This window comes from Myotis nattereri (assembly GCF_964212035.1).
Source record: "Myotis nattereri genome assembly, chromosome: 16".
In the NCBI taxonomy this organism is placed as follows: domain Eukaryota; kingdom Metazoa; phylum Chordata; class Mammalia; order Chiroptera; family Vespertilionidae; genus Myotis; species Myotis nattereri.
The window spans coordinates 8,059,515-8,087,166 of NC_138091.1; the positions used below are offsets into that span (position 1 = coordinate 8,059,515).

At 48.0% G+C, this 27,652-nt stretch overlaps 1 protein-coding gene and 1 pseudogene across 2 annotated transcripts in view; one reads left to right on the top strand and one right to left on the bottom strand.

Moving 5' to 3' along the window:
- LOC308532622 (phosphofurin acidic cluster sorting protein 2-like) overlaps window positions 1-27,652 on the bottom strand; it is a 305,811-nt pseudogene that overhangs the window by 76,282 nt on the left and 201,877 nt on the right. The gene's annotated exons all lie outside the window — the stretch shown is intronic.
- LOC308532556 (phosphofurin acidic cluster sorting protein 2-like) lies at window positions 1,972-14,675 on the top strand (the record flags this gene model as incomplete). The annotated part of the gene is made up of 4 exons (XM_081110087.1): window positions 1,972-1,993; window positions 2,205-2,316; window positions 11,021-13,222; window positions 13,337-14,675. The coding sequence occupies 4 exons, from the start codon at window positions 1,972-1,974 to the stop codon at window positions 14,673-14,675; spliced, it is 3,675 nt and encodes a 1,224-aa protein (XP_080966213.1).

Here is a 27,652-nt window from a genome sequence, read left to right on the forward strand (position 1 = left end):
TCTCGTTTTTTTTTTTTTTACTAAGAGAAATATTTGTATTATTTTATTTTATTATGGTTTAAAGTATAACATATGTTTCCATTTTTCCCCTAGACCCCTCCCCAGCCACCCCCACCTGCAGCACATGCCCCTACCCCCTTAATGACTGTGTGCATTGATTATGCTTATATGCATGCATTCAAGACCTTTGCTTGGTCTCTTACTCTCTCCCCCACTCTCCCCTGCCTTCCTGCTGAGGTTTGAGGGTCTGTTTGATGCTTCTCTGTCTCTGGATCGATTTTTGTTCATCAGTTTATGTTATTCATTATATTCCACAAATGAATGAGACCATGTGATATTTATTTTTTTCTGACTGGCTTATTTCACTTAGCATAATTCTCTCTATGTCCATGCAAGCTGTTGTGACTGGTAAGACTTCTTTCTTTTTTACAGCAGCATAGTATTCCATTATGTAGATGTACCACAGGTTTTTTCCACTCAGCTGCTGTTGGGCACTTACGCTGATGGGAATTTAGGCTGTTTCCAAATCTTAGCTATTGTGCTGCTATGAACACAGGGATGCATATATCCTTTTTGATTGGTGTTTCTGCTTTCTTGGGATATATTCCAGAAGTGGAATTACTGGGTCAAATGGGAGTTTCATTTTTAATTTTTCAAAGAAGCTCCAGACTGTTTTCCACAATGCCTGCTCCAGTCTATGTTCCCACCAGCAGTGCACAAGGGTTCCTTTTTTTCCACATAATCATCAGCATTTGTCCTTTCTTGATTTGTGGATGATAGCCATTCTGACAAGTGTGAGACGGTATCCCATTGTGTTTTGAAAAAATATATTTTTATTGATTTCAGAGAGAGAGAGAAAAACATCAATGATGAGAGAATCATTGATTAGCTGCCTCCTACATGCCTCTATCGGGGATCAATGCCCAAAACTGGGCATGTGCCCTTGACCGGAATCGAAGCCGGGACTATTCATTCCTCAGGCCAACACTCTTTCCACTGACTAAACCGGCCAGGGCCCTCGTTTTGGTTTTCATTTGCACCTCTCACATGATTATTGACCAAAACCATGTTTTCACAAGGCCATGAGACATATGCAAACGGAACATTTTTTCTTGTGACTAATAAGAAGAATTTTATTCAACTCACTGAAGTCACATGTCCACATACAACCGTCATCACTCTGGCCAGGCCAGTGAGCTGTGCTAATAACTCCACTCTGGGGCCTTGACCCAAACTCCCCAGACCACCTGGATATGGAATTGGCAGCTGTTAGAAAGGGGGAAATGGAAGTCATGTCCCCCACAAGCCATTGTCAAATAAAATGTCAACTTGTGGTTTCCACTCTGACATATGACCTTGTAAGTTCTTACTCTCATCCTTACAATAAGAAAAAAGATGAATAATCCAAAAAATCAGGAAGTCTTTTCAGTTCCACCAGATCATTGAATTCACATGGCTATGAAATTAACCATTGCCTCTGCAAACTACTGTATTCAGGCTTTGTTAACACAATTCAACCTAGCACTAGCATATGTGCGTGTGCGCGCACACAATCTCTCTCTCTCTCTCTCTCTCTCTCTCTCTCTCTCTCTCTCTCTCTCTCACACACACACACACACACACACACACACACAATCAAATGACTCTTTGTGGAATTAAAAGAAAATCAGACACCGAGGAGGTGACAATAGGAAGAAAAAGAGGTTGTAGGCACTTTTGCCTTGTGGCATTCCTCCTCCTACTTTATAGCTACTTCCTTCATGAGCGTAAATAACGCTAAGAAGCACATGCTGCAATAATCCATTGTGCAGGCAGAGAAGAGACAGGATCTAACAGGCACAATGACTTATCCAGGATCAAGAAGAGGTAAGAATGAGGGGTTGAGTCTGAGCCCTGGTCTGTCTCCTCAAACCTAGTACCCTGGCTGCAGCTAAACCTTGTGGAGAGGGTGTGTTCGTGTCACTGTGTACAATGTTGGTATTCCATGGAGAAGGTAGGTGAGCAGTCAGCAGCCCACAGGACTATCTATAGCTGTTATTAGGTGAGGGGAGTCATCAGGGAGGCAATTCCAGGAAGTGAGGTCACTTCCTAATAGAACTTGGAACCCCGGTAACCAGGCACCCACTCTCTAGCAACTGCCCAACTGCCACTCACTTGGCAAGAGACAGTTGACAGTTCAACATGTTCTCCTGTTGTGTTCCCAGTTGTGGGGGCTCTGGTTCCCGGAGACCCTGCAGGGAGCGTTGTTCCAGACTCTGTAGACGGTTCACCACTCGTGCCCGACATCTCTGGCCGTTTTCAAGAAGATCCCCTCAGGTAAGTGAAGGTGGCCTGGGTCAGACCCATTCACGCCAGGCCAGCCTCCTCTGTGGGCCATCCCTGTGCAGCCCACATTCCCCCTCTTCATGTGGTGGATAGGGGGTCCTGCAGGGAGAACCGCGGGAGTGTTTGGAGCAGTGGATAACCTCGAGGTCCTGCTGTGATCACACCCCAGGGTAGGGCAGGCAGGTGGAGATGGGGCTCTAGAGGGGTCCCTTATCTATGCCAATGGGAGTCCTAGGCCCTCAGGCTGTCATGCCTTTTCCTTGCCAGTAGAGGTCTCAGCAGATCACATTCTGTGTGTCTGGAGTGGAGAGTCACAAGTTTTAGAGAACCAGCAAAACAGGGCTCTGAGGTTTTCCCCTGGTGACTGGAAACTGGCTGTATAGAGCTCTGCACAGGAGAGCGGACCGGAGCCGACAGATGGGGTCTTCAATTCCACGCCCTTGCAGGCGGCACAGACACCTGAGATATCCTCAAGCCTGAAGCACCGCCGCAGGGTGAGTGTAGGTGCCCAATTGACCCAAACTCCAGGAACCCAGGGAGTCAACAGGACTCAGGTTCCAGAAGGCACCCTGCTGCTCCCCTGAGATCCCTCCTAGTGTCCAGTTTCCAAAGGAATCTGGGTCCTCGTCTCCTCCATGTCAGGAGCTGGGGCCTCCCAGGGCTGCACATTGTATGGGGACCGGGACTGCTTATCACAGGGATCCATGTCTTTTTTCTGTGGGACCTGGACTTAAAACCTTCCATTGCCATGGCGACAGTGCCACACTAAACATACCACATGTCCTGACATCAAAATCCTCCACCCCAGGAAAAGCCTCTGTGTGCTCATCATACATTGGGATGTTCTGTCAGAAATCGCACGGGTGACACTGTTAATACCAGCATGTGCTGTTTGTCCTCTGCGAAGAGAATGACCTAAGATACTAATGTGCTTCATATTCCTCACCTGCAATTCTACTTTTCCTGCCAAGAACCTTTTCTCTTATTAATGTGAAAAACTTTCAGACCTCTGAAAAATGTGTGTGTGTGTTTATTTGATCCAAAATGTCAACAATTGTGAGCGAGAAAAATCTCAATGGGATGAGAGAATGCTCCTGAGAATGACAATTTTGCACCTTATTTTATACAATACAAGCAAAAGTGCAGACTTATGTGGGTTGCATGAAATCCATGGGTGATAGATTAGGGAGACAGGAGAAAGCAAATTGGAGACACTTCTGTGATTGGAAAAAGGGTAAAATGATAGGCACATATTTCTTTTACAATGGTGGACATAGGATAGTTTCAAGTCAACAATGAACTCAATAGCAACGAAGGGATCTCTGATCTCCGCAGAGCACAGAACAGTGCCTGAGCATGAGGTGTCCAAAATAAGGAAAATCCTATGATATGTTATCATAGAGGCAAAAAGGCAGTACACACACTTAGTTAAGGTAAAGATTGACCTTTGTCAGGGAAGATGCCAGACAAGGATCTGATGACCCATCATGAGCTCCTGTTAGTGTTTTAATTTCAGACCATCCTTTGTAGTTACTTAAGGTCTCTGAGTTTGCAAGGCTGCCTTGCAGGACTTCCCTGAGCTAGTCAGGTTAGCATGGGGCTCCTTTTTCATTCACACATCCTCCTTTTATTCAGAAATCAATACAAATTATGCATTGATGATGAGTGTTAGTGTTATGTCTTGCTGAACAATGGACCATTCCGGATAAGGTAAGACTCTAACCTTGAATGACATTCAAAGTGGAATTTTTATTATAAATCAAAATAAAAAGGCAGGTGCATGGGAGGCCATGAGATCCTATATGTTTTTGTTAAAAAATATTCTGTATCAATTTTATATTTTGAGCTAACATGAGCAGAGTCCGTTTGCTGCTTGTCTTAAGTTTTGGTATTTTGCATCTAGTATAACATTTACATACCAGGAACAAAAGCAAAAACATTAAAGCAGGAACACTGCTTAGGAATAGAAAATGTCGACTACTAGACAAGAAAGTGACTAAGGAAAATAAGCATCCCAGCCAACCAAAAACCCTTTGCATATATTTTCATAATTGCTTATTAAGCTAATTATATGTTTCCTTCTTCATCCACTGTTCCTTGTACTTATGCTATGTTTGACCTGAAGAATTAAGACTCTCTACTGTTTCCTTACCGTACTGATCATTAGAATGTACTTGTCTAGTAGGTGGGAAAACTTAGCAGATATCGAAATTCAACAATTCATATGTAATAAGGTATGTAATAAAAATATAAAAATCAGTTGGTGTACATATAATCAATAACAGTTAGGAGATAGAAGAAGAAGGTTTGAGCAGCAGTAATCTGTCAGCATCCAGGCCTTGTTGACTTCTTGGGAAAGCTGTCAGCCCCCACGGCCAGTGGTTTCTCATCCTTGACAAGTCTTCAGTCTCCTTGGTGGATGGAGGGCAGTGTCAGTGACAGAGATCCATTTATGGTTAGGCCTTTAATAAGGTAACATCCTTTTTAACACATTGGAGAGAGTCTTTAATTAATGTGTTTCAATAAACAAAATCTCCTGGTTGTAAGTTTTGGTCCTTGAAGTCTTTGTCTCTTGGGATTACTGTGAAATGAATGTCACTAATGTATCATTGCCTCTAACCTTCCTAGTGAGACATGGATAGTAATGTAGAATTTCTACTTTTAGTTTTCCTTATATTTGGAAAACAAAAAGACTAAAAATCAGCAGTATTTTAAACAGAGTCATAACAATAATAACCATCTTCCCTTCATTTCGTTCCCTACCGTTTTGTTGTTTATCCTGGTTATTTGCTAGTATTTTCGTGAATTCAGTCATTCCTTAGAGTTCTATATTTCTTCATTCAGTTCAAAGATGTGACCTGCGTAGAAACCTGTTACTTAGAGTAAATCAAGCCCTGACTGGTTTGGCTCAGTGGGTGGAGCTTAGACCTGAGGACTCAGGGGTCAGAGGTTCAATTCAGGTCAAGAGCATGTACCTTGGTTGCAGGCACATTTCCAGTAGGGATTGTGCCAGAGGCAGCTGATCGATATTTCTCTCTCATCAATGTTTCCAACTCTCTAGACCTTTCTTTCTCTGTAAAAAATCAATAAAATATATGAAAAGAATAAAAAAATAGAGTAAGTCAAGAGTCCTTTTCATGAATTTTTCTAAAGATGTAACATATTTGAAAATGCAGTAAAGTAAAACAATATCTATGAACGACAAAACAAAGTGGTATGGCCGAAACCGGTTTGGCTCAGTGGATAGAGCGTCGGCCTGCGGACTGAAAGGTCCCAGGTTCGATTCCGGTCAAGGGCATGTACCTGGGTTGCGGGCATATCCCCAGTAGGAGATGTGCAGGAGGCAGCTGATCGATGTTTCTCTCTCATCGATGTTTCTAACTCTCTATCTCTCTCCCTTCCTCTCTGTAAAAAATCAATAAAATATATTAAAAAAAATAAACAAACAAAATGGTATGGTTATAGTTTTGATTGCAATGCAATTGAGGAAAAACTGCCTTTTTGGTAAAATATAACATTTCAAGGCAATAATTTTTGGATAACAACAATTACTGTAAAATTAGAGAGAATGATATGAAAATATATAAGTATATATATATATATTTGGATTCAATACATAATTTGAATATAAAAGGAACAGATAGCATGTAAGATTTTAAAACATTGTCAATGGCTTCTTGTATTGAGAATTGGATATAATTCATCAACTTCCAATGTTTGTGCCACAAATACCCGGAGTCGAACTGCCAGACACCCTCACAGGGAACCATCCTCTTGGCTGGCCTGGTGTCGCTGACACCAAGACCACTGTTACAACAGAGTGTTTCCTATTTGAAATTTTCTTGAATCTTTGTACATTTCTTCCTAGGGCAGGTTGAAATCTTTAGAACATCCATTTTAATAAAAATATAGGTACACAAATAGCACAGTTATTTATATTTTTTTAATTTTTTAAAGCTTCTCAGGTAATTTCAAGCATATTAAGTAGTCCTAAATTAGTCAAAAACGTTTCTCTAATAAGGAGAGAGAATAAATCCTTGAGGTACTCTAGAGCCCATTGGAATTGACTCAAAGTCATCTCCTGTTTTAAAAGTCTCTTACAATAGAAACTTTGGGAAGGTTGCAAATATACTTGTGCAAAACATTATACCATGGACTTTTTGTAAATCTACGTAAAGCAAACCCAGACTTAGGGCAACTAACTCTAAAAGATATTAATCATACTTGCAAGCAGTTGTAATATTAAGTATTTTGTCCAGACTACAGAATTCTCCTTAATTTACAGAAGCATTTAATCTTTGTAGGCCAATAAAAGATTATATCTTAGTAATGTCATATGGAGGCTGACAATTCACCACACATAACACATAGATGAACACATATCTCACAAAGACTATACACACAATTTGAATTATATTTTTGGTAGAGAAATAAAAGAATATTTTTATATAAAACTTTCACAAAATTGTATAGCCTATACCCCCTTTTACAAACCTTTCCTCACCTTTTACAATCCTTCTTACCCATTCAGAAATAACTATCCTTAGAGAAACTTACATGTGACCTTTTCCCTCAAATATGACTCTCCATACCTCAAGCCTTCTATTGTCATAACTGTATAATTTCTTCCAACTTAACCGGAACTTTTAACTGTTAGGAGCATTAATTTCCAATCGTAAGCACACAAGTGAACAAACAGCATTCCTTAGATTGACGTTGATGAACATATTTTAATCAAACTCTTACTTTGAAAAAACACACCTTCAGCAAAGCAAAAAACATTACATCAACAGCTCCAAATCCATTTTACAGACCTTCTGCAATTAAAAAACCCCCAAAAGCAGTGAACTTCAGACTTGTCTAGCAATCAATATGTCAGTATTCATGTTATTTCAAAATGTGTAGATATTTAATAACTTTCATTAAAACTGACTAAGTTAGAAAGATATAGTTGAAAAAGCTAAAGAGATTTGTGTAGGTGGGTAAGGTATTGTTTTTTCTATTGGGATAAGTCATATCTTCCAGAGATCTGTATTTTTAAGAATGGCCTAGACAAGACGTCTTGGTGAACTCAGGTATTTTCACTTCAAAGGTTCTGGGACTTTGGTTGCATGAAGCCAATTACCTGTAAGACTCCAAAATGAATAGGGGAGGTTTGGAGAAGGTAGAAGGACTTTGTGGGCTTTGAATTGTTTCTGGAGCAAAACCTATGGCACCTTGAAAACTTCACTTGTAAAACAAGGATAGTCATTTTCAATACCTCAGGACCAATGTTGCCCGCCCCCACAAATGTTAGCAAGGGATTGACAAATTCATTCACCCATTTTTGGATGGTTTCTTTCTATTTGGGAATATTTTTCTAGTTTCCAGAAAGCTCACAACTCTGAGAGGTATAAAGACTTTCAGGTATATGAAACCTCCGTTTGTCTCCCCTGGAAATGGCAACACAGGGCCCAGGTACGAGATAGTCTTAAAGTTAATGGTGCCAAAGCCTCTTTATTACCCACTTTATATTGCAACCAGGTAATTGGTGTAACAAAAGCAGATTGGCTTCTTGTTTGAGGCACTCAGGGTCAAGTTACTCCCATTTGGTGAATATGTACCCCAAAAGAGAATTCTCACTTCACTGTGGGCTGGCCCCCCATCTTTAGGCAGACATATGAGAAAGCCTAGTGTTAGAGCCATGTCTGCATGTCTCTGGGCTGTTTGGGGCCATTCTGAGTAGGGTGGGTACCCTGTTCAGCCATCTCTCAGGGTCTTGTGGAAGATAATACTGAAGAAGAGATGATTAGCAAACATTCGGTCAGTCTCAAGCTTAGTTTCCTCCTGGAAGGTTCCTTTAAAATCATTACTTTCCCTTTTGGTTCAGTATCGGGTTCATTTATTCTAAGTATATATGTTACTATTCTGGAGAAAGCATCTGTCAGCATCACTGATTTCATTAAAGAGTAAAAAAACCCCACTCACTAAACAGGGGAATTGGGGGAGATTTGATAAGCAAACCATATATATTCTCATAACATTCCCTAGTTGGAAGGAAACAGGTTTTGATTAAAAAACAGACATTTGTAGGAAAGCTTTATTCCGATGGTGAAAGCAATTAATTGGTTGTGGTTAAAAACAAATAAAATAGCCTCAATATATACAGGGTACTTAGTGGCTTCTCCCCCTCCCCCTTTTTAAAAATAGATTTTTTACTGATTTCAGAGAGGAAGGGAAAGGGAGAGAGAGATAGAAACATCAATGATGAGAGAGAATCTCCAATTGGCTGCCTTCTGCACGCCCCCTAATGGGGATCAAGCCTGCAACCTGGGCATGTGCTCTTGACCAGAATCAAACCTGGGACCCTTCAGTCTGCAGGTGACACTCTATCTCCTTAGCCAAACTGGCTAGGGCAATGGCTTCCCTTTTAATGATCATTTAAAATTCTCCCAAAGTATCAGTGGGAAGGAAAAACAAGCTTGGAGCAGCCCTAGGCATGTTTCTGTTTGTATCCTTTTTCTAAATCCTGTTTCAATTTCCTATATCCCTAAAGTGTGGAGGCTTCTCTATAGGAGTTTTCTATAAACCTTATTTAGTACTTCTCTTGCTTTTGCTCCCAGAAACCAGGAGTATATTAATTGCAATAGGTTAAAATATCCAGGATTGTATGTTCCATCATTTAAATTTCTCTGTGAACCAATCAGGGCCATAGAGAAAATGGAGGATGATTGCTGATTCCTCTCTGGCTGAGAGCAGCTTTTCTCCAAAGGGAGTTGGCAGAATTCCTAATCTCATTTTCCCTTAAGTCAGTAGGGAGGGGCAGTGGAGGGGACAGAAGGGGAAGAAAGAAGGGAAGGGAAGGAAGACATCTGGACAAGGAAGCTCAGAGAGCAAAATATGTAGGGGACGTGCTATAGAAGGGGGAGGATGGGGTGTTAGCATGTATTAGCTTCAGGAGAGTTGGAAGATAATCTCTGAAATTTCTTGTTCATTTATTTTTTAAAGAGAATTTGTCTCTGCTTCTCCTTAGAAGTTTCTAATTTCCAAATAAAGATGTGCATCCTATGCACTCAATCAGTTCAATTTTCAGGCCACCATTGTTATAGTTATTTGTTTCTTTTGTTTTATTTTGCCTGTGAAAAATTAATTTAGGCACCCAAAGAAAACTGTATATTGGCCATTTCTCAGTTGATATTTTGTAGTTAAATCTTCCTACATTTACCCTTCTGTAAAGCACTTGCAAGTCAAGGCTTCCTATCAGGAATATTAATGAGGGCTGGGGCCTGGGAGTTCCCAGTCATGGAGGCACAACTTCCCATGTTACTTATAGGTATGCTTGTTGCTGTTGTTTTTATTGTTTGGTATCTGCAGAGTCTCAGCACAGTTTCTAGGAGTATTATGTAGTGGGTTAAAGTTTGTTGCTTTATGGGTTGAGCTGCAAGTTGCTCACTCCCCTAGAGTCTCATTCAACCTTCTTTGTGCCTCAGTTTCTCTCCTTGCTGACTACAACCACCAGAAGGGCTACCAGCAGAGGTGGACTAAACCTCATTAGTGCTCCCCCTGAAGAGCCAGTTAGTTTAATTGCAGTTGTGTGCGAATTTCCTTATGGGGCTCCTGCATGTCATGAGGAATGACCTCAGACAAATCCGCAAAGATCCTCAGTTGTCTAAGAACATCTGAGATTCATGCAGGAAGGAGGATGTGCCCCTTTATCTTCTGAGCTGAACAAGATCAGCTCTCACTTAAACAGCTAAGGTGTTTGCCCAGAAAGTATTACAAAATATGGCTCCAATAAAGTCAGCAACACAAGCAAGGGAAGGTCCTGAATCCAACAGACAAGTGTCACAAGTTCACCGGCAGGCAGGGAACTGGTGCGTCAATGGACCCTTTGCTGGATGCCAGCACCGGGTGTAGGTCTGCAGGGTGGTGCTGGGTGAGATTTTCTGGGATCATGCTGTATTGTGCCAAGTAAATGTCCGTGTCAAAAGCATTCAAAACTGTGAACAATTGTTGAGATTTTATCTGAGCCAAATGGTCATTGGCCTTGAATCAAAACCTCAATGGATTGAAATAATGCTCTGGAGAATGGCAGTTGTCACCTTATTTTAGATATTACGGTCAGAAGTGGCGATGTATGTGAGTTGCATGAAATCCATTGGTGATAGATTGTATGAAAAGTGAAATGACAGACATATACTTCTTTCCCATAGGGGGATATAGGACAGAACAGCCAACAATGAACTCAATAACAGTGAGGGGATTTGTGGTCTCCACAGAGCACAGAGTATCCAAAAAAAAGGAAAATTCCTTTGACGTTCCAAAGCTATGTTCTTGTAGATTCCAAAAGACAGTAGACAGTCTCAGTTAAGGTAAATAATGACCTTTTTGCAGAAGATTCCAACCTAGGACCCAGCGACCCACCGTAAACAGCTTTTAGTTAAAACGTTTTAATTTCAAAGCATCTTTGTGATAACTTTAGGTCTCTGAGGTTAAAAGACCATCACCCAGGCCTTCCCTGACCTAATCACAGATTAGCGAGTGGCTGCTTTTTGTGTGGCCACACTCTCCTTTGATCACTCATGTCCCACTTCATGCACCAATCATGTCCCTCCTCTGTCCCACCACAGGAGAAAAAACCAGCAACCCTGAGTAGGAAAAGGTCCGGTAGGGTGCCAGCAGCTGCAGCTTCCTCACGAACTGTGGGCCTGGCCAGCACGTCCACGGTGCTCAAAACACTGGTCCCCCAGAACCTGTTCGCCACCTGGGAGGTGGACTGCTCCAGCCCCAGCTGCGTGCCCAGGTGGTGTAGTCTCACTGTAACGAAGCTAGTGATCTTCAAGAAGCTGGCCAAGGACCTCAACTCCGTGGTAATTTCCGTGAGGATGCAGGACTCCAAGGGCATCCTGAGGTCCCAAGAGATTGTGCTGCCCCGCAGTAGACCAGTGCACACCAACCTGGCGCTCACCTTCTCCCTGCAGTACAACCACTTCCTCAAGGGAGAAGGTAACAAGCTCCTGATCCTGCTGGAGCAGAGGAAATGCTCTAAGAACAGAAACGTCCTGGGCTACAAGACACTGGCCTCTGGCGCCATCCACATGGCTGACGTCATGCAGCGAAACCCCAGGTGTGGCCAGATGGTGAGCCTCTTTCGCAGCATCAAGGAATCCTCCACTGCGGTGGCCGAGATCTGGATCTCCTCCCTGTGCAGTGAGCCCATCGAACACGAGGACAGTGCCATGCAGGTCAGCCCTAAGGCCAAGTCGGCAGGGAACTACGAGGGGCAGGATGAGCTGCAGGCCAGCGGCAGGGGAAAGCACAGACAGGACCTGCACAAGGATGCCTTGGAGAAGGGGGAACCAAAGAAGCAGCGGCCGTCCATAGGAGGAAACCTGAAGCTGAAAGTCCTGGCGCTGTTTCACAGGTCCAAAGTGTCAGAGAGGCTCCTTCGGTCTGACATGATGGGGAAACGCAGGAAAAGTGACCCATACCTGGAGGATGATGAGAGCGTCCTCAGCACCCCCAGGCCCAAGCTCAGGCCATACTGGGATGGCCTGTCAGACTCCAGTTTGCAGACGGAGATGTGGGGCAGCCACAGTGACAGGACCCAAACAGAGCCTCTGAGTCTGCCCCACATGCACGAGAATTCGTGGGCCCTGGGAGGCAAGCAGCCAAGTGAGATGGACAATGGATTAGTGGCCCACAGCACACCCACCAGCAAGGTGGACAACATCCAGATCTCTCTGTCCATGCCGCCCATCGACCAGGAGGACAGCGCCAGGCAAGCCAGTCCCGAGGCTGAGTCCTCGGACAACTACTCTGAGTGCATGTGTGAGAGCTTCTTCTCGCAGCGGGAGGCCAGCTACCACACCGCTGACCAGGAGGAGGGTGACTGTGATGAGGGGCCTCTCATATTCACAAGGAGCACCCTGACCACGCAACAGAACTACCAGCAGAAAGTCCTGTTATGGCTGCGCACAGTCCAAGGTTCGGAGGAGGTCCTGGACCCTGAGCAGGACCATGGGGAGCAGGTCCCGGAGGTGGAGGAGGACCTGGACCTCCTGTATGACATGCTGCCGAACCCCAGTGACAGTGGCACAGACACTGAGGACGATGGCAGCGTCCTCAGCACCACCATACCTAAGCTTCGGCCATACTTTGAAGGGCTGTCTAACGGCCCAGGCATGAAGGACAATCACAGTGTCCTCAGCAGCCCCAGTCCCGAGCTCAGGCCATACATGGAAGGCCTGTCAGACTCCAGCTTGCCGATGGAGATGCGGGGCCTCCACAGCACCAGGATCCAAAAGGAGCCTCTGAGTCTGGCCCACCCGCCTGAGAACGCGAGGGCCCCGGGAGGCAAGCAGACAAGCCACAGTGACTCCCAACTTGTGGCCTACAGCACACCCACCACTAAGATTCGAATGGCCTCCCTGTCCCGCCAGCCTAGCGATCAGGAGGCCACTGCCATGCCGGCCAGCACTAAGGCCCAAACCTCGCATAACCACCTCGCCAGCACATCTGAGAGCTGCTTCTTTGAGCAGCCGGCCAGTCACAATGCGGTCCACAGGCAGTCCCAGGAGAATAACTTGGACCAAGGGAATCTCATAGTAAGAAGGAGGTGCATGAACAGGCAACACAATTACCACCAGGAAGCCATGGCATCTATGCTCAGGGCCCAAGTGTCGGAGAAGGTCATATCCTCAGAACAGGCCCTTGTGAGGCATGTCCCCAAAGTGGAGAAGGCTCTGCACCGTCGGTATGATATTGTGCTGAGCTCTAGTGACAGTAGCCTAGACACGGAGGATGATATCAGTGTCCCCAGCACCCCAAAGCCCAAACTCAGGCGATACTTTGACAGCATGTCAAGCGATAGTAGCTCTGACTCAGTGGCCCACACAATTCGCTCCCCTGGGAAGCAGCTGGCACAGCTGGAGGACAACCGGGAGGCAGGGTCCTCCACCCAGCATTGGTTCACCAAGAAGCTGCCATCCATAGTGCGCTTCACCAAGTCTCTGGTCCTGCCCTCCAGCAGGTCCAAGAGGAAGCAGGCTGGCCACCGGGGCTGCGGCACAGCCCTGAATGAGTGGGTCCACAGAATGGGCAACGAGAGCCCATACCCACAGAGCCAGTGGCAGATCCCCAGGAAGCCCATCCGTGACCAGCTCCACAACATCCTCATTTGCCAGGACAAGATGCCCGAGAACATCATCCTGGTCAACACCTGCGCCTGGCAGGGCCAGTTACTTTCGGACATCCTGCAGGGGCACTCGCTGCCCGTGGTGTGCACTTGCTCCACAGATGACGTCCAGGAGGCCTTCAGCATCATCGTCTCACACATGCAGAGATACTGCAACTGCGATTCCCAGGCCCTGACGCCTGTGAAGATGGCGGTGGCAGGGGCACAGCCCTACTTCAACGCTGTGCTGCGGGTCTTCGTGAGGCAGCTGTCCCAGCAGCCACCCCAATGGCTAGACTACATGCGCTTCCTGGTCATCCCGCTGGGTCCCCACCCCTTGGCCAGCTACCTGGGCTCCATGGACTGCCGCTACAACAACTTCTTCCAGGACCTGTACTGGCGGGACATGTTCAACAACCTGGAGTCTGAGAACACCTTGCAGGACACACAGGACGTTGTGTCGAGAATCTCTGAGTACGTTGCAGGGGCCAACTGTGTCTACCTGCTGCCCATTGCTGAGGCCATTCTCATGTCTAAGCAGCAGCGCCCCAATGAAAAGTCCACACAGCTCATCCCCTTTGTGGGGGCAGTGAAGGTTGGAAGAGTGGAACCATCTGCAGCCATGTCAGGAGGCTCAGATGATGTAGTCACCTCATGCTCCGGTGAGCTTCTGTCCCCTACCGGGAAGGCCTCACCCAACACACTCTCCCCCGCATCAATGAGTGGGAGCCTGTCCTCCACCAGTCAGAGTGTCCATGCACACATGATGGAGCTGCAGGTGGATTACTGGACAGCAGCCCAGCCAATAGATACGAAGAGAGTCACAGAGAAGAAACAGCTGCCTACCACCAAAAACACACTCAAGTGCTTCTTCCAGTCTGTCCAGGTCAGCAGGCTGCCCCGCAGTGGTGAGGGCACAGCAACACCTGCCTTGTCCATGGCTGTGGTCACCAAGGAGAGAAAAAAGAAGGCGCCCAAGAAAACCACGGACGAGAATGTGGAGTCCCAAAGCCAGTGCATCCAGGGCATTGGTCGCCTGGTTTGCAGGGCCAAGCACCAGCAGAGCATGCTGCCGGTCGTCATCGATGGCGTCGAGTGGAATGACGTGGCGTTTTTCCAGTTGTCAGCCCAGTGGTCCTCCCACGTCAAGCATGTCCCCATCTGCATCTTCGGACACAACAATCCCACCTTCTAGCCCTGCCCCTTCCCCTGCCCTTCACTCTGCCTTGGCCAAGACCAGAAGGACCCAGCTGCTTTTCTGTGAAGAGTACAGTTTCCTACAGACACAGACCCTGGGAACGCAAAGAGAATGTGCTCACAGCCTGGAACCTAAGGGGGTTGCCCCTCCCTGGCAGCTCCTCAATGCTCTGTTCAGTAACCAGAAGGCTGTGGCGGGTGGGACTCAGGAGGGCAGTGTTGAGCTGGAGCATCATGGAAGATGTGTTTTGGCCTCCGGATGCCCAACATTCTCAGTGAGAAGGGTTCTGGCCTTGAAGACCTGCCCTTCCAGGAAGCCAGGACTCTGCTTCCCTGGGAGACAGCTCCAACCTGTGCCCAGACTCAGAGGTTGGCAGCCAGAGGTCAAGGGCTAGCCTCTGATGGCAGTATTCTGAGCAGAACTTGGAGTCCAGTCAGCCCAGCCCTGGGGAAACAGCTGCCCGACAGCCAACTGGTCTAGCACCACCTACTCAGGGTTACCAGTGAACTCCAGCCTCACAGGCAGAAAGAGAAAAGACCTGTATGGTGCGCATCGCCCTAGCACACTGGCTAGACAAAGTGGTCGATTACCTGAGGAGGGAACCCACCTTCGTTCCTGTTACTACAGAACATTTGTTACCACCCAGCAGCTGTGGAACCAATTATTTACCAGGTGAGCCCCGCCCCCTCCAGAGCACATGCTCACCAGGCCACCTGTTGGCTGTTTGCCTTCAGGTCACTGCAACTCTCTGAGTGTTTGTTCCTCTGAAACCTCCCAGAAGCAGGGAGCAGGCTCATAGGGTTATTGTAGGGACTCGCTGGGTTCCTCCCTGGTAAGTGTTCTCTGGGAGCCTAGGCAGTGGAGAAGTCTGCTGCAGGGGCTGTGATTGAACCAACTGGTCATTTTCTCTTTCTGTTGAAGAAGCCACTGCCAAATTGTGATTCTCTTTGGGGCCTTGGGTTTAGCTCTTTTCTAATATTCCAAAGAGATTGGAGATACTATTAGGGGTCTCTGTCCCAGGTGAATCCAGATTAGAGATGCCAGGGGTGAGCAGTGGGGCCCAGGCTCACCCAGCAATCTGAGGTGGGGCTGGTTTGGGCTCATTCAATCAGCACGTATATTAGAAGCCCTGCCTGGTACAGAAATGTTTCTAGGCACTGACCATAACCCAGTGCTCAGAGCAGACCCCAAGCCTGCACTCCAGAGCTTCCTTCTGGGAGGGAGCGATTCAGTCCCACTAGGCTGCACAGGCTCATAGTGTCCACAGAACACCTGATGTGACGTCCTCCTGGCCTCCTCTCCCTATGGCTGCATCTTCGCGTATTGTGAAGAGGATGGTAAACCTCTGTTCAGCAGAAAACGTGAGTCAGTTTTGGATCCGATCCATGAGGGGAGTATGGAGACTGTGAATTCAAGGTGTTGGCAAAACCATGGATCCCACTCATGGTGGGATTTCTGCAAGAGGCAGAGGTCGGAGGGCTTCCCTAGAAAAAAGGACATGAGTCAGACAGCTGTGCAAGTGGATATGGGTGGTGTGGGCGAGTGGGAAGGTCAGTGGACAGACAGCCCCTCAGACAATTCATAGCCTTCCACTCCTAATTCTAGCCCAGTCTGCACCCCTATCCCGGGACCTCGCTCCCTAATCTGGTAGAACCTCCGCAGTGGCAGCTTGGGGTACCCCACCCTGTGGGAGTTGAGTTTCAGTGGGAGGCAAAGAACCACACAGGACAGCTAGTGAATGAGGCAGCATGTAGGTGCAGGAGCCAAAGTTTGAGGTGATAGGAAGGCCCTGGGGTTTGTTTGTTTGCTCACTGGTCAGTATTCCTGAAGCACCTGCTCAGTGCCAATGAGTGACATGAACTGGGTGGACACCAGGCCTCTCAGTCCTAATGGGAGGGAACAGGGACACTGCGAGAGCATGTCAGGTTCCCCTGAAGAAGGGGACAGGTGGTTCCCTCATTGATCCCGAGCTGTCAGGTAGGAGGGCTTCATGCCAACCATTCCTGGGTGACCAGGCCCATCTCTGCCAGGACTGCCAGACTGAAGGTGGACGAGGAGAAGGTCTGGCTTCTGGATGGGCAGGAGCAGCAGGCATAGGATCCCAGGCTCTCTGAGTGGTGCTGTGGGAGGGCCGTGTGGAAGGGAAAGGCAGGCCTCACATTCTGCTGCTCACCTATCTCTCTCCCCAGGGCCATCTCCTGCATCCTGAGCATCTGGCTGGACCGGCACCTTCAGAATTTCACAGCCTGATGATGCTGTTGGCTTCCATAGAGCTCAACTTGCAGTCTCCTACCTGCCAAACAAGGCCTAGTGCCTCAGCGGGAGCACCTGAGCCCACTGAGGCCGAGACAGGAGGAGGAGGAGGCCTCCGGGGGTGGTGTGGGTGAGTGTGCCTTTGGAAGGCACACAAAAGGGAGTGAGGGTGGTAACATGTCCTCTTCTTGCATCGACAGAACCAGCTCCAGAAGAACACCAGGAAAACCCTCAAGGGCAACGCCACCCTAGTGGCCTCTCCAGAGCCAGAGCCGGATCCAGGCCCAGCTTTCACTGAACTTCAAGAGGCAGAAGAACCACCTGCAGCATTTGAGCAACTCACCCCAGCATCTGTGCGGCCTGTGGTGCTAGATCCCAGGCCAGAGCGCGTGTCAGCAGCGATAGCAGAGAGGGCACCCTCCTAACCCCATTTAGACACAGTGTTAAATGTGTAATATTCTTGTTACATATGTTTATAATTTTATTATATTTTTATGATATTTAGTACTCCTAAACAGAAACTTAATTTAGAGTCTATAAAATTTAACCCTAAAAACCCTCAAAGCTTTGAGCAAGTCTGTTTTTCTGGACCCTGACCCTCCCAGGGAGAACTGCCCTCACCTTCTCCACCTGCCCTTCCTGGAGCCAGGACTCTGCTTCCCAGGGAGCTGGATCCACCCTGTGCCCAGACACAGTGCTGAGCTCCCAGTGGGGGCATCCTAAGCCCAACATGGAGGCCTCTCAGCTCACCCCTGGGCCTTCATGTTGTCCCCAACACCACTCACTCAGGCTTCCAAATAAGCTTGACCTTCACAGGGCAAAAAAAATAAATAAATAAAAATAAAAATGGACATGTAAGGTGCAGACCTCCCAGGAACAGTTAATGGAAAAACTGATCAAATACTTGGTGCCCAGCTTACTGGGCAGCGTCCCCACCTTGGTCTGCACCCACCCTTCTGTGTTAATACAGAACTTTTGGGTCGCACCAACGTGTGTGGGACCAACCATGGACCAGGTGAACCCTGCCCCTCCACAGCACAGTGGTCACTCAGCCACCTGCTTGCTGTGAGTCTCCAGATCCTGCATGTCCCTGAGTGTTTGTTTCTCTGAACATGGGGAGAGCCTAGGCCCAGCTTCATAGGGTTATTGTAGGGACTTGGGGCGGCGGGAGGGGGGTTCCTCCCAGGAAAAGGCCCGCTGGAAGCCTGGACTCTGGAGAGGTGTGCTGGTGGAGCTGTGGTTGTTCCAATTGGCCATTTTCTCTTCTTTTAAAGAAACTTGTGCCTTATTTGTGATTCTCCTCAGGACTTAGGCTAAGCTATTTTCCCTTTTGATAAAGACGTTGGAGATTCCATTAGGGGTCTCTGTCCTGGGTGAAGCCAGATCAGAAATCCCAGGGGTGAGCAGGGGGACCCCAGGCTCAGCCAGCCTTCTGAGATGGGGGTGGTTTGGGCTCATTCATTCAGCAAAGGCCCTGACCACAGGACTGCACTCCAGTGCTTCCTTCTAGTCAGGAGTGATTTCAGTCACACTGGGCTGCACAGCCAGGTAGCATCCACAGTACAGCCCATATGACTTCTTCCTCAAAGTATCGCTGATCTACACGTACTGTGAAGCAGAAAGTGGATCTCTAGACCAGCAGAAAAAGTGAATGGGCTTTGGATCAGAGCCTTAAGGGGAGTATGGGGACTGTGAGTTGGAGAAGCTGGCAACACCCTGGATCTCATGCCTTGTGAGATTTCTGCCAGAGGGCAGAGGTCTGAGGGCTTCTGCTAGAAAAAAGGGAGGGAGTCAGAGAGCTGTGCATGTGGATTGGGTGGTGTGGGTGAGTGGGGATCAGGCTAGTCCACACAGAAAAGAGCTGCCAGAGGATGAGCTTAGGCAGGAGCACAGAGCCACTCAGGTCATTGCCCAGGGCCTGCAGTCTGGAGGGCTTCCTGGGGTGGGGCCTTGAACTGGGACTTCAGTGATGGAGATGGGACATTTCTTTCTTGTAAGGCACACAAAAGGCAGTCATGGTGGTAACATGTTCTCTTCCTGGATCTACAGAAGCAGCTCCAGAGCAAGATGAAGAAACACCTAAAGCAGCAACGCCTACTCTGCTGCCATCTCCAGAGCCAGAGCAGGCTCCAGGCACAGCCGTCACTGAACTTCCAGATGTGGACCCACCTGCAGCTTGTGAGCAACGCACCTCAGCTCCTTTGGAACCTGTGGTCTTAGATCCTGGGCCACAGCGTGTGTCAGCTGCCACAACAGAGAGGGCTCTCTCCCCTCATTAATATGAAGTTTTAAAATATTTGTGTTCATCATATATATGTTTAACTTTATGTATTTTTTCATACTATTCAGTAACATTCAGTCTAATTAAAGAAAATGTAATGAAATACTCAAATATAAATTTAATTTAGATTCCATAAAATTTAACTCGACAACCCTTCAGAGACTTGAACAAGTCTGTTTCTTCTGAGCCTGCGTCGTGTTACTATTAGTCATAGGTTGGGAAGAATGAGTCTCTCAGGAGCCATCTGCTCGAAGGATGTGATGTACTTGAGGCCCAAGACAATGGGACTTTGGGGGAAATTGACCCACCAGCATTGGGGCAGGGACCCTTGATGTCAGGGCTGCAAACCCACATTTTGTTTGACTTCATCTCCCACCAGCACATGGACAAAGCCTGGCCTTAAGCGCCCCCTGGAGTCCACGTCGCAGAATGCTGTAGGGTTTAACCAGCAGAGAGCTGTTCTTGAACCCTTACTGACACCTGCACCTGGACAGACAGTCCACCCTGCCCCACGGACACTGAACAGCTTTCTGAGCATCTCCTCTGTGGGCCCACAGCACTGAAGAGGGGACAGGGAATGTCCCAGGGCCCGGGGTCCACACTCATCTCCTCCACAGGCACCGCTTCAAAATTTCCTCTGGGGTCAGAGCCTCTGTCTGTCTGCCCTCAGACCCTAGGCTCTGGTTCAGATGGGCTTTTTCCTGAGGCTCTTCTGTCTCTCCAGAGCCCAGCAGCCATTCTTTCTCACGCCCCAAGGCTGAACAAGGTTGTGGAGACAGCTTGGCTTCTCCTTTTCCATCAATCCTCCTCAGTGCTCTGAACCACCCTGGTGAGGATGGACTAGCAGCCTTGTACAGCACCCCGCCATGGCACAAGCTACACTGACTCAGGACAAATGGGCGCTCACTGGGGACCACACCCAGGGTTCCTGCTCTCAAGGAGATCAGCCCTGTTGGTTGACACAGAGAGAAAGGAAATCTGAATGGAGTCTGATGAGACCTCCCACTGACCCCTGAGGACCATAAGCCCTGAGAACGTGAGCCCATCGCGGGGGCACTGCACAGGCTCTCTTTAGGATGTGATTTCTAAACCAGAAAGATGAATAAGTACCTGTCTACCCTCTTCATCCTGATTTTACAATGGCAGCCGATGAAGGCTTGTGAAATTAAAGGAGGTCTGGAAATCAGGGGCAGGTCTCCCTAAGAGGTCCTTGGTGATGACAGTGCACTTGCATGCACTTGGAGTGGGCCTGGAGGGGCAGCCGCCTGCCTTGCCTGTAGTGTCTCTGCAGTAGACCAATTCCAGCATGCCATAATTTTAAGAGGTTCATCAAAAGGTTGATGAAACTTGGGGTCTCAACAGGGTTGAGTCACACATGTTGGGAATGGCTAAAGGCATTTCCCCAAACCTGAATAGGAAACTGATTGTGGCTGCCAGACAGCTAAAAGGCATCTTAATCTACATGTTATTGCCTCCTACTGGCCAAACACCTGAACAGCCTTAGGCTATTCCCCAAACTGACAATGCCTCTGTACCCTTTGAAACCTTACCTTTTGAAGTGTATTATCTCCACCTTGCCTTAGGACAAATTGTGTTAATAAAAGCAAGGGGCCTAGACAAGGAGGTACTCTTCAGTCCCTTTAGCTGAAGGTCCTCTGACCCCCAATGCCTTTCAAAATTATAACTCGTCTCCGGACTCTTTATCAGTCTCCGGATTTCTATGTCATCTGCGCACAGCCTTTTCCAGATTCTTGAACCCTTCTTGATGCTGGGACATGAACCCTGGCACGTCTCCTTACCTTGGAAGCTCAGAACTGTGGTCTCAACAGGTGCTGTTTCTTCTTTCGAATTACACTTTTCAGTTTGGCTCTACTTTGCAGGTCCTTTCCTAAGTTTCACAGCCATCATCCAAAGTGGAGGCAGAGGGTGTGAGAAATGAGGGGCAGGGGGCTGGAGGCAATTGGGAGGAAAAAGGAGGGAGATAGAAGGGCAGGGCCAGGGCCTGGTATGGGACCACTGTGCTAGTGATCTACTGCTGACAGTTACCGCACATTAGAGACTTAACCAACACACACTTATTAGCTCACACATCTGTGACAAGGAATCCTGCATGGCTCAGCTGGGACTACTGTGGTCTCACCTGTGGCAGGATCTCTGTCACTGAGGGTCTGAGCTCACTTGGGGGAGGGGGTGGTCTTTGGGATACAGTTTGGATGGAAGGCCTGACTTCCTCTCTCTCTGTTGGTCTCATTCAGTGCTGGGCCACATGGGTTTCTCCAGATAGCAACTCATAGCACAGAGGCTTATTCCTCAATGGAGAGAGAGAGAGAGAGAGAGAGAGAGAGACAGAGAGAGAGACAGAGAGAGAGAGGGAAGATCAGAGTAAGCAAGTGGATAAGCATCAATTTTTATTTATTTTATTTATTTATTTTTTTATTGCTTAAAGTATTACAAAGGGTGTTATATATGTGTCCATTTTTTCCCCCTGCCCTAGAAAGTCCCCTAGCCTCCCCTATCCCCCAGTGTCTTATGTCCATTGGTTATGCTTATATGCATGCATACAAGTCCTTTGGTTGATCTCTTACCCCCCTACCTTCTGCCCCCTAACCCTCCCCGGCCTTCCCGCTGCAGTTTGATAATCTGTTTGAGGCAGCTCTTCCTCTGTGTCTATTATTGTTCAGAAGTTTATAGTGGTCTTTATTATCCATGAATGAGTGAGATCATGTGGCATTTTTCCCTCATTGACTGGCATATTTCACTTAGCATAATGCTCTCCAGTTCCGTCCATGCTGTTGCAAATGGTAAGAGTTCCTTCCTTTTTAGACCAGCATAGTATTCCATCGTGTAGATGTACCAGTTTTCTAATCCATTCATCTACTGATGGGCACTTAGGCTGTTTCCAGATCTTAGCTATGGTGAATTGTGCTGCTATGAACATAGGGGTGCATATATCCTTTCTGATTGGTGTTTCTGGTTTCTTGGGATATATTCCTAGAAGTGGGATCACAGGGTCAAATGGGAGTTCCATTTTCAGTTTTTTGAGGAAACTCCATACTGTCTTCCATAGTGGCTGCACCAGTCTGCATTTCTACCAGCAATGCACAAGTGTTCCTTTTTCTCTGCATCCTCTCCAGCACTTGTCGTTTTTTGATTTGTTGATGATAGCCAGTCTGACAGGTAAAGAAAAACTTTTCAGGTTGGGAATAAATCAACTATAGAACTTGTATGCATATCTGCATAACTCAGGGACACAGATAATGGGTGGTGAAGGCCTGGGGTGGGGGGTAGGGATCAGCTAGAAGTCGTCAATGGGGTAAAAAGGGGACATATGTAACCCTTTCAACAATCAAGATTAAAAAAATAAAATGGATTTGCTTTAAAATTCTTAAGTTATTTTTTTTTTAAATTGACGAGACAGTGAGAGAACCAAAAGTGTGTGGGAGAAGCATCAATAGGTTGCCTCCTGTATGCACCCAGACTGGGAATCAAACCCACAACCTAGATGTGGGCCCTGACCAGGAACCGAACACGAACGGCAATCCTTCAGTGCACAGGACGATGCTCAACCACTCTGTCTGTCTCAGGCACCGGCTTTGAGAACCAAATCATGGATTTCCTGTTGGATCCCTTTGCCGTCTTCTATGGAGTCACTAAGAACAGCCACATTGAAAGGGAGGGCACACATTCACACCACACGAGAAAGGTGGAGTCCATGGGGAGTTACTGAGGAGGGAGCCAGTGACTCGAGAGGTCCATGCCTTGCCCCGGATCACAGACGGTCAGAATGCAAAGACTGAGATAAACCCAGTTGTGTCCTCCAAGAGGGGGTCCTAGGTGCCCCCAGGTTTGCTCAGGGGCTCTGGAAAAGGCTGTGCCTCTGGAATCGTGTGCTGACATGGAGATGGCACGGGGGAGACTGTGAGCACTTGGCAGCCTAGACAGTATTTTTCTGAAAAGGAGCCCAGATCTGGAATCACAAAGGTGCACCTCTGTCCACAACCCACCTGCAGTGGAGAAAGCCAGGCCCCCTTATGCTCAGCTCATGCTTACGTAGTTGTGGATCACACCCTCATTGGATAATTGAGAAATTGAAGCCCTTGTTCAGGCAGGGATTGGCCAGGGTACATGACATTCAGAGTGCAAACTTCAGGAATGTTCATACCTTCCAGGCCAAGGCTCCCACCTCCCCACAGAGTTGGTCTGGACATTAGAAATCCTGACATACTAGGCAGCTTCAGCCTGATCCTCCCTTTGTGGGGGCTGATTTGTTCTGGAGTCCAGAAAGGGAGCACTGTCATGTGCACATACACACACACACACACACACACACACACACACATTCACTCTAGATGTGATGACTTTGGGGGGGATTAGAAAAAAAGCAGACACAGAGGAGGTGACAACAGGATGGAAAAAGAGGTTGGAGGCACTACCTACATGTGACAGTCCTCCTTCTACTTTATAGCTCCTCCCACACAGTAGCCTGAACAGCCATAAGAAGCACTTGCTCCATAACCCATTGTGCAGGCAGGACAGAGACAGGCCCTGACAGGCACAATGACTGATCCAGGATCAAGAAAAGGTAAGAATGAGGGATTGAGTCTGCACCCAGGGAGGTTTCCTCAAGTCTGGGACCCTGGCTGCACCCAGAGCTTCTAGGGGGCTGGGTAGAGGCGTGTGCTGGTGCCACTGTGTACAGAAAAGGTGTTTCATGCAGAAGAGGTGTCTGCAGACAGCAGCCCACAGGACTACTTGCAGAGCTGTCATGAGATGAAGGGACTCAGGGAAGACAATACCAGGTATGAGGTCACTATCCAATATAACTGAAAACCCCCGTAACCAGGCACCCACATGTAGCCCAACAGGCAGCTCACTTGCCAGGAGGCATTTGCCAGTGCAACATGTTCTCTTGCTGTGTTCCCGGTGTTTGGTGCTCTTGCTTCCGGAGTCCCCGCAGTGAGAGCTTTTTCAGACGGTGCAGACATTGGTTCAACCCTCATCCCTGACGTATGTGTCCACTTCCTAGAATTTGGCCACAGGTAACACAAGGTGGCCGGGGTCAGACCCATTCAGGCCAGGCCACCTCTGTGTGCCATCCCTGCGCAACCCACATCCCCTCCCCTTCATGTGTTGGGGAAGAGGGACCTGAAGGGAGAACTCTGGGGCAGGGACAGCTTTCGCGGGCAGTGGATCACCTAGAGGTCCTGCTGTGATTACCCACTAAGGCAGGGCAGGCAGGTGGAGATGGGCTTCCAGAGGGGTCCCTTATTGATGCCAACGGGAATCCTAGCCCTCAGGCTGTCACACCTTTTCCTTCTGCAGTGGAGATCTCAGCAGACCACACTATGTGTGTGTGTGTCTGCAGTGGAGGATTACAGGGGTAGAGAACCAGCAAAACAGGGCTCTGAGGCTTTCCTCCTTGTGACTGGGAACTGTCTTTCCAGAGCTCCTCACAGGAGAACTGAGAGGACCTGAAAGATGGGATCCTCACCTCCATGCCTCTGCAGGAGGCATAGGTGCCCCATACATCTTCCAGCGTGCTGTACTCCTGCAGGGTGAGTGCAGGTGCTGAGGTGACCCAGACTCCAGGATCCCATGTAGTCAAAGGTAGCCCTGGGTTCCAGTAACTGCCCTGCCACTCTTCTAGGTCCCTTCTAGAGTCCAATTTCCAAAGGAATCTGGGGCCTGTATCCTCCCCACAACCCACTCTCACTCAGCCCTATTCAGATGAGATGCAAAGTCACTGCCCACAAAGTTTTAGGAATATCAGAAGAGAGACCTTGCTCCATTTCACGTCATGCTCAGTCAAGGGTATTTTTGTATTTTTTTTACAGACTTTCCTGTTTTAATGCCCATGTCCCAGTGTCCATGTTGGCCTGACAATCATTATAAACCTTCTCCCACTCTCACACATCATCATGATTAATAGGGATGCTTTTCCCAAAAGGACGTGGGGCTGAAGATACCAAGTCTGTTGCTTTGCCATTTGCTTCCCAGAGAACCACATCCCCATGGTCCCTCCAGGTCAGGAGCCGGGGCCAACCTGGGCTGCACTACTTACCAAGGGGGGACCTGTTATCAGGGCTGGCGATCCAGCTGTTCACTGCTGTGGGACCTGGACGTGACCCCCTCCTATTGTCATGTCAGTGGTGCTGCCCTGAACAACCCACTTGTCCTCATATCCAGACTCTCCCACCCCAGGACAGGCCTATGTGTTCCCATCTTAGAATGGGATGTTCTGTCAGAAATCCCAGGGCGACCTTGGTAACACAGGGAGCTGTTGTCCATTCTCTACTAAGAAAAGACTAAGATACCAGTGTGTCTCATCATAACTCACCCCCAAGTCTACCCTGCCTGCCGAGAACCTTTTCTCTTGTCCATCTAGAAAACATGGAAACCTGTGCAGAATTTTTCTGAGTTTATTGAGCCAAAATGTAGACAATTGCAGTGACGAAAATCTCAATGGAATGAGATAATTATGCTCCGGAGAATGGAGCTTTGCACCTCATTTTAAACATTACAATCAAAAGTGGAGACTTGTGTGGTTTCATGAAATTCATTGTTGATAGATGAGGGAAGCAGGAGAAAGCACAGCAGGGAAATCTCTGGGCCTGGAAAAAAGGTAAAATGATAGACATGCACTTCTTTCACTTAGGTGTGTATAGGTCAGTAAACAGTCAACAATCAACTCAATAACAGCGAGGGGATGTGTGGTCTCTGCAGAGACCAGAGCAGTGCCTGTGCTCCGAGTGTCTAAATAAAAAGGAAAATTACTTTGACATTACAAAAATATGTTGTTATATGTTAGGTTAGGTGGCTCAGGAGGCGGCGCAAGAAATAGAGTCCAGTGAATCAGAAAAGAAAGGAAAGGAAAAGGTTTATTCTGCGTCCCCGGGAGACCCACGTACCCCAAGGACAGGGCACCTGGATTCACGACAACAGGGAGGGGGGCGCTTTTTTTATACTGTGGTTGGGTGAGGGGCGGGGACATGAGCTGAGGAATTCTCTGCTGCAGGGAATGGGCGGAATATTCAGGATGAAGTTCTTATCTGTGTGGGGGTATGTGAATTCAGGGAGAAGAAGCTGGTATCTGTGTCTGGCACCTTGATCTATGAGAAATTCCAGGGGAAGTCTATTATCTTGTCATGTCTGCATTTATCGGATCCTGGGCTCTCTCTGACCTAAAATCCGGGCCGTTTGGTGATAAGGGGCCTTTGGTGATAAGGGATGGCTACTCCTTCTGGCTGCTTCCAGCTGACCACGGGTGGCGAAGGGGGGGGGAGGGGCAGTTAAAGGCCAGGGTTTGGCAGAGGTAGGTCGGAGGGGAGCCGAGTGTAGGGATGGAGCAGGAGCTGATTCACAGTCACTCATGACATCTCCGCAATCCCGGAGTGGATGAACTTGAGGAGGCAGGGGGCTAGGAGAAAAATAGACACAGATGAGAATCAGGGGCCCTATCATGGGTAGGACTCAGGTGGCTAAGGGGCTTTGGAACCAGCCGGAAGGAGAGTTGTCCTGGAAGTGTCCTGCATGTAGTTCTTCAGTCAGCTTAGTCAGGGTCTGTATGTTTACGTTTTGCTCCACTACTCGACTCATTGATGTAATAACAGCATTCTTCCCAAAGGAATATACAGGTTCCTCCTTTTTCTGCAGTCAGAAGGTCTGAGGCGAGCTGCTTCTGCAGGGCTACTTGGGCTATTGATGTCACTTGTCACTGTAGGGAGGCTAAAAAGAGGCGGTAGTAGACTCCAGGGCTAACTGGAGCTTGTCATTAAAGTACTGAGCAGTGACCAGACTGTTCCCGAGGGCCCCCCAGTGAGGCCTACTGAGGCAGCAATACTCACCCCTAACATGACAGGGGGGAAGGCAGCCCCGTGGGTCCAGGGATGGGATGGAGGGAGCAACCAGTGAGCTCCGACTCTCCATACAAGGTTAGTTGGGGAACTACTGTGACCACGAAGCAAGGCCCGGGGTCAGAGGAGTTCATGCAGTTCCTTAAGGTGCCGTTGCACCAAAAGAAGGTACCTGGGCTGGCCTTGGTGAGACTGGCTGTGGTGTGGTACGATAGTCTCTTCCGTGGCAACCCCATAGGTGCTGACATCTTGATTGCATCTGTCTGGGTTCCGCTGGTTGTAAGCAAAACAGACATAGGGTCAGCCAGTTTTGGACACTGACTGGATGTCGACAGCCATCTGGATCTTTGTCTGACATCCGAACAGAGGGCAGTCCTGAGATCCTACCTGCCAGGTGACTTGTTTGCTGTTCTGGTAGTGGGTTTCACGGACCTTGAACCTCCACACATAAGCAGGTGGGGGTGGGTGTAGGTTGCACACGGCAGGGAGGAGAAGGAAGGAGGCGGGGAGGGCGGTTAAGGCAGACCTTAGTGGGGCCCAACACCTCACATTTATAGATGTCATGCTGCTCCGGGTTCCTCTTGAGT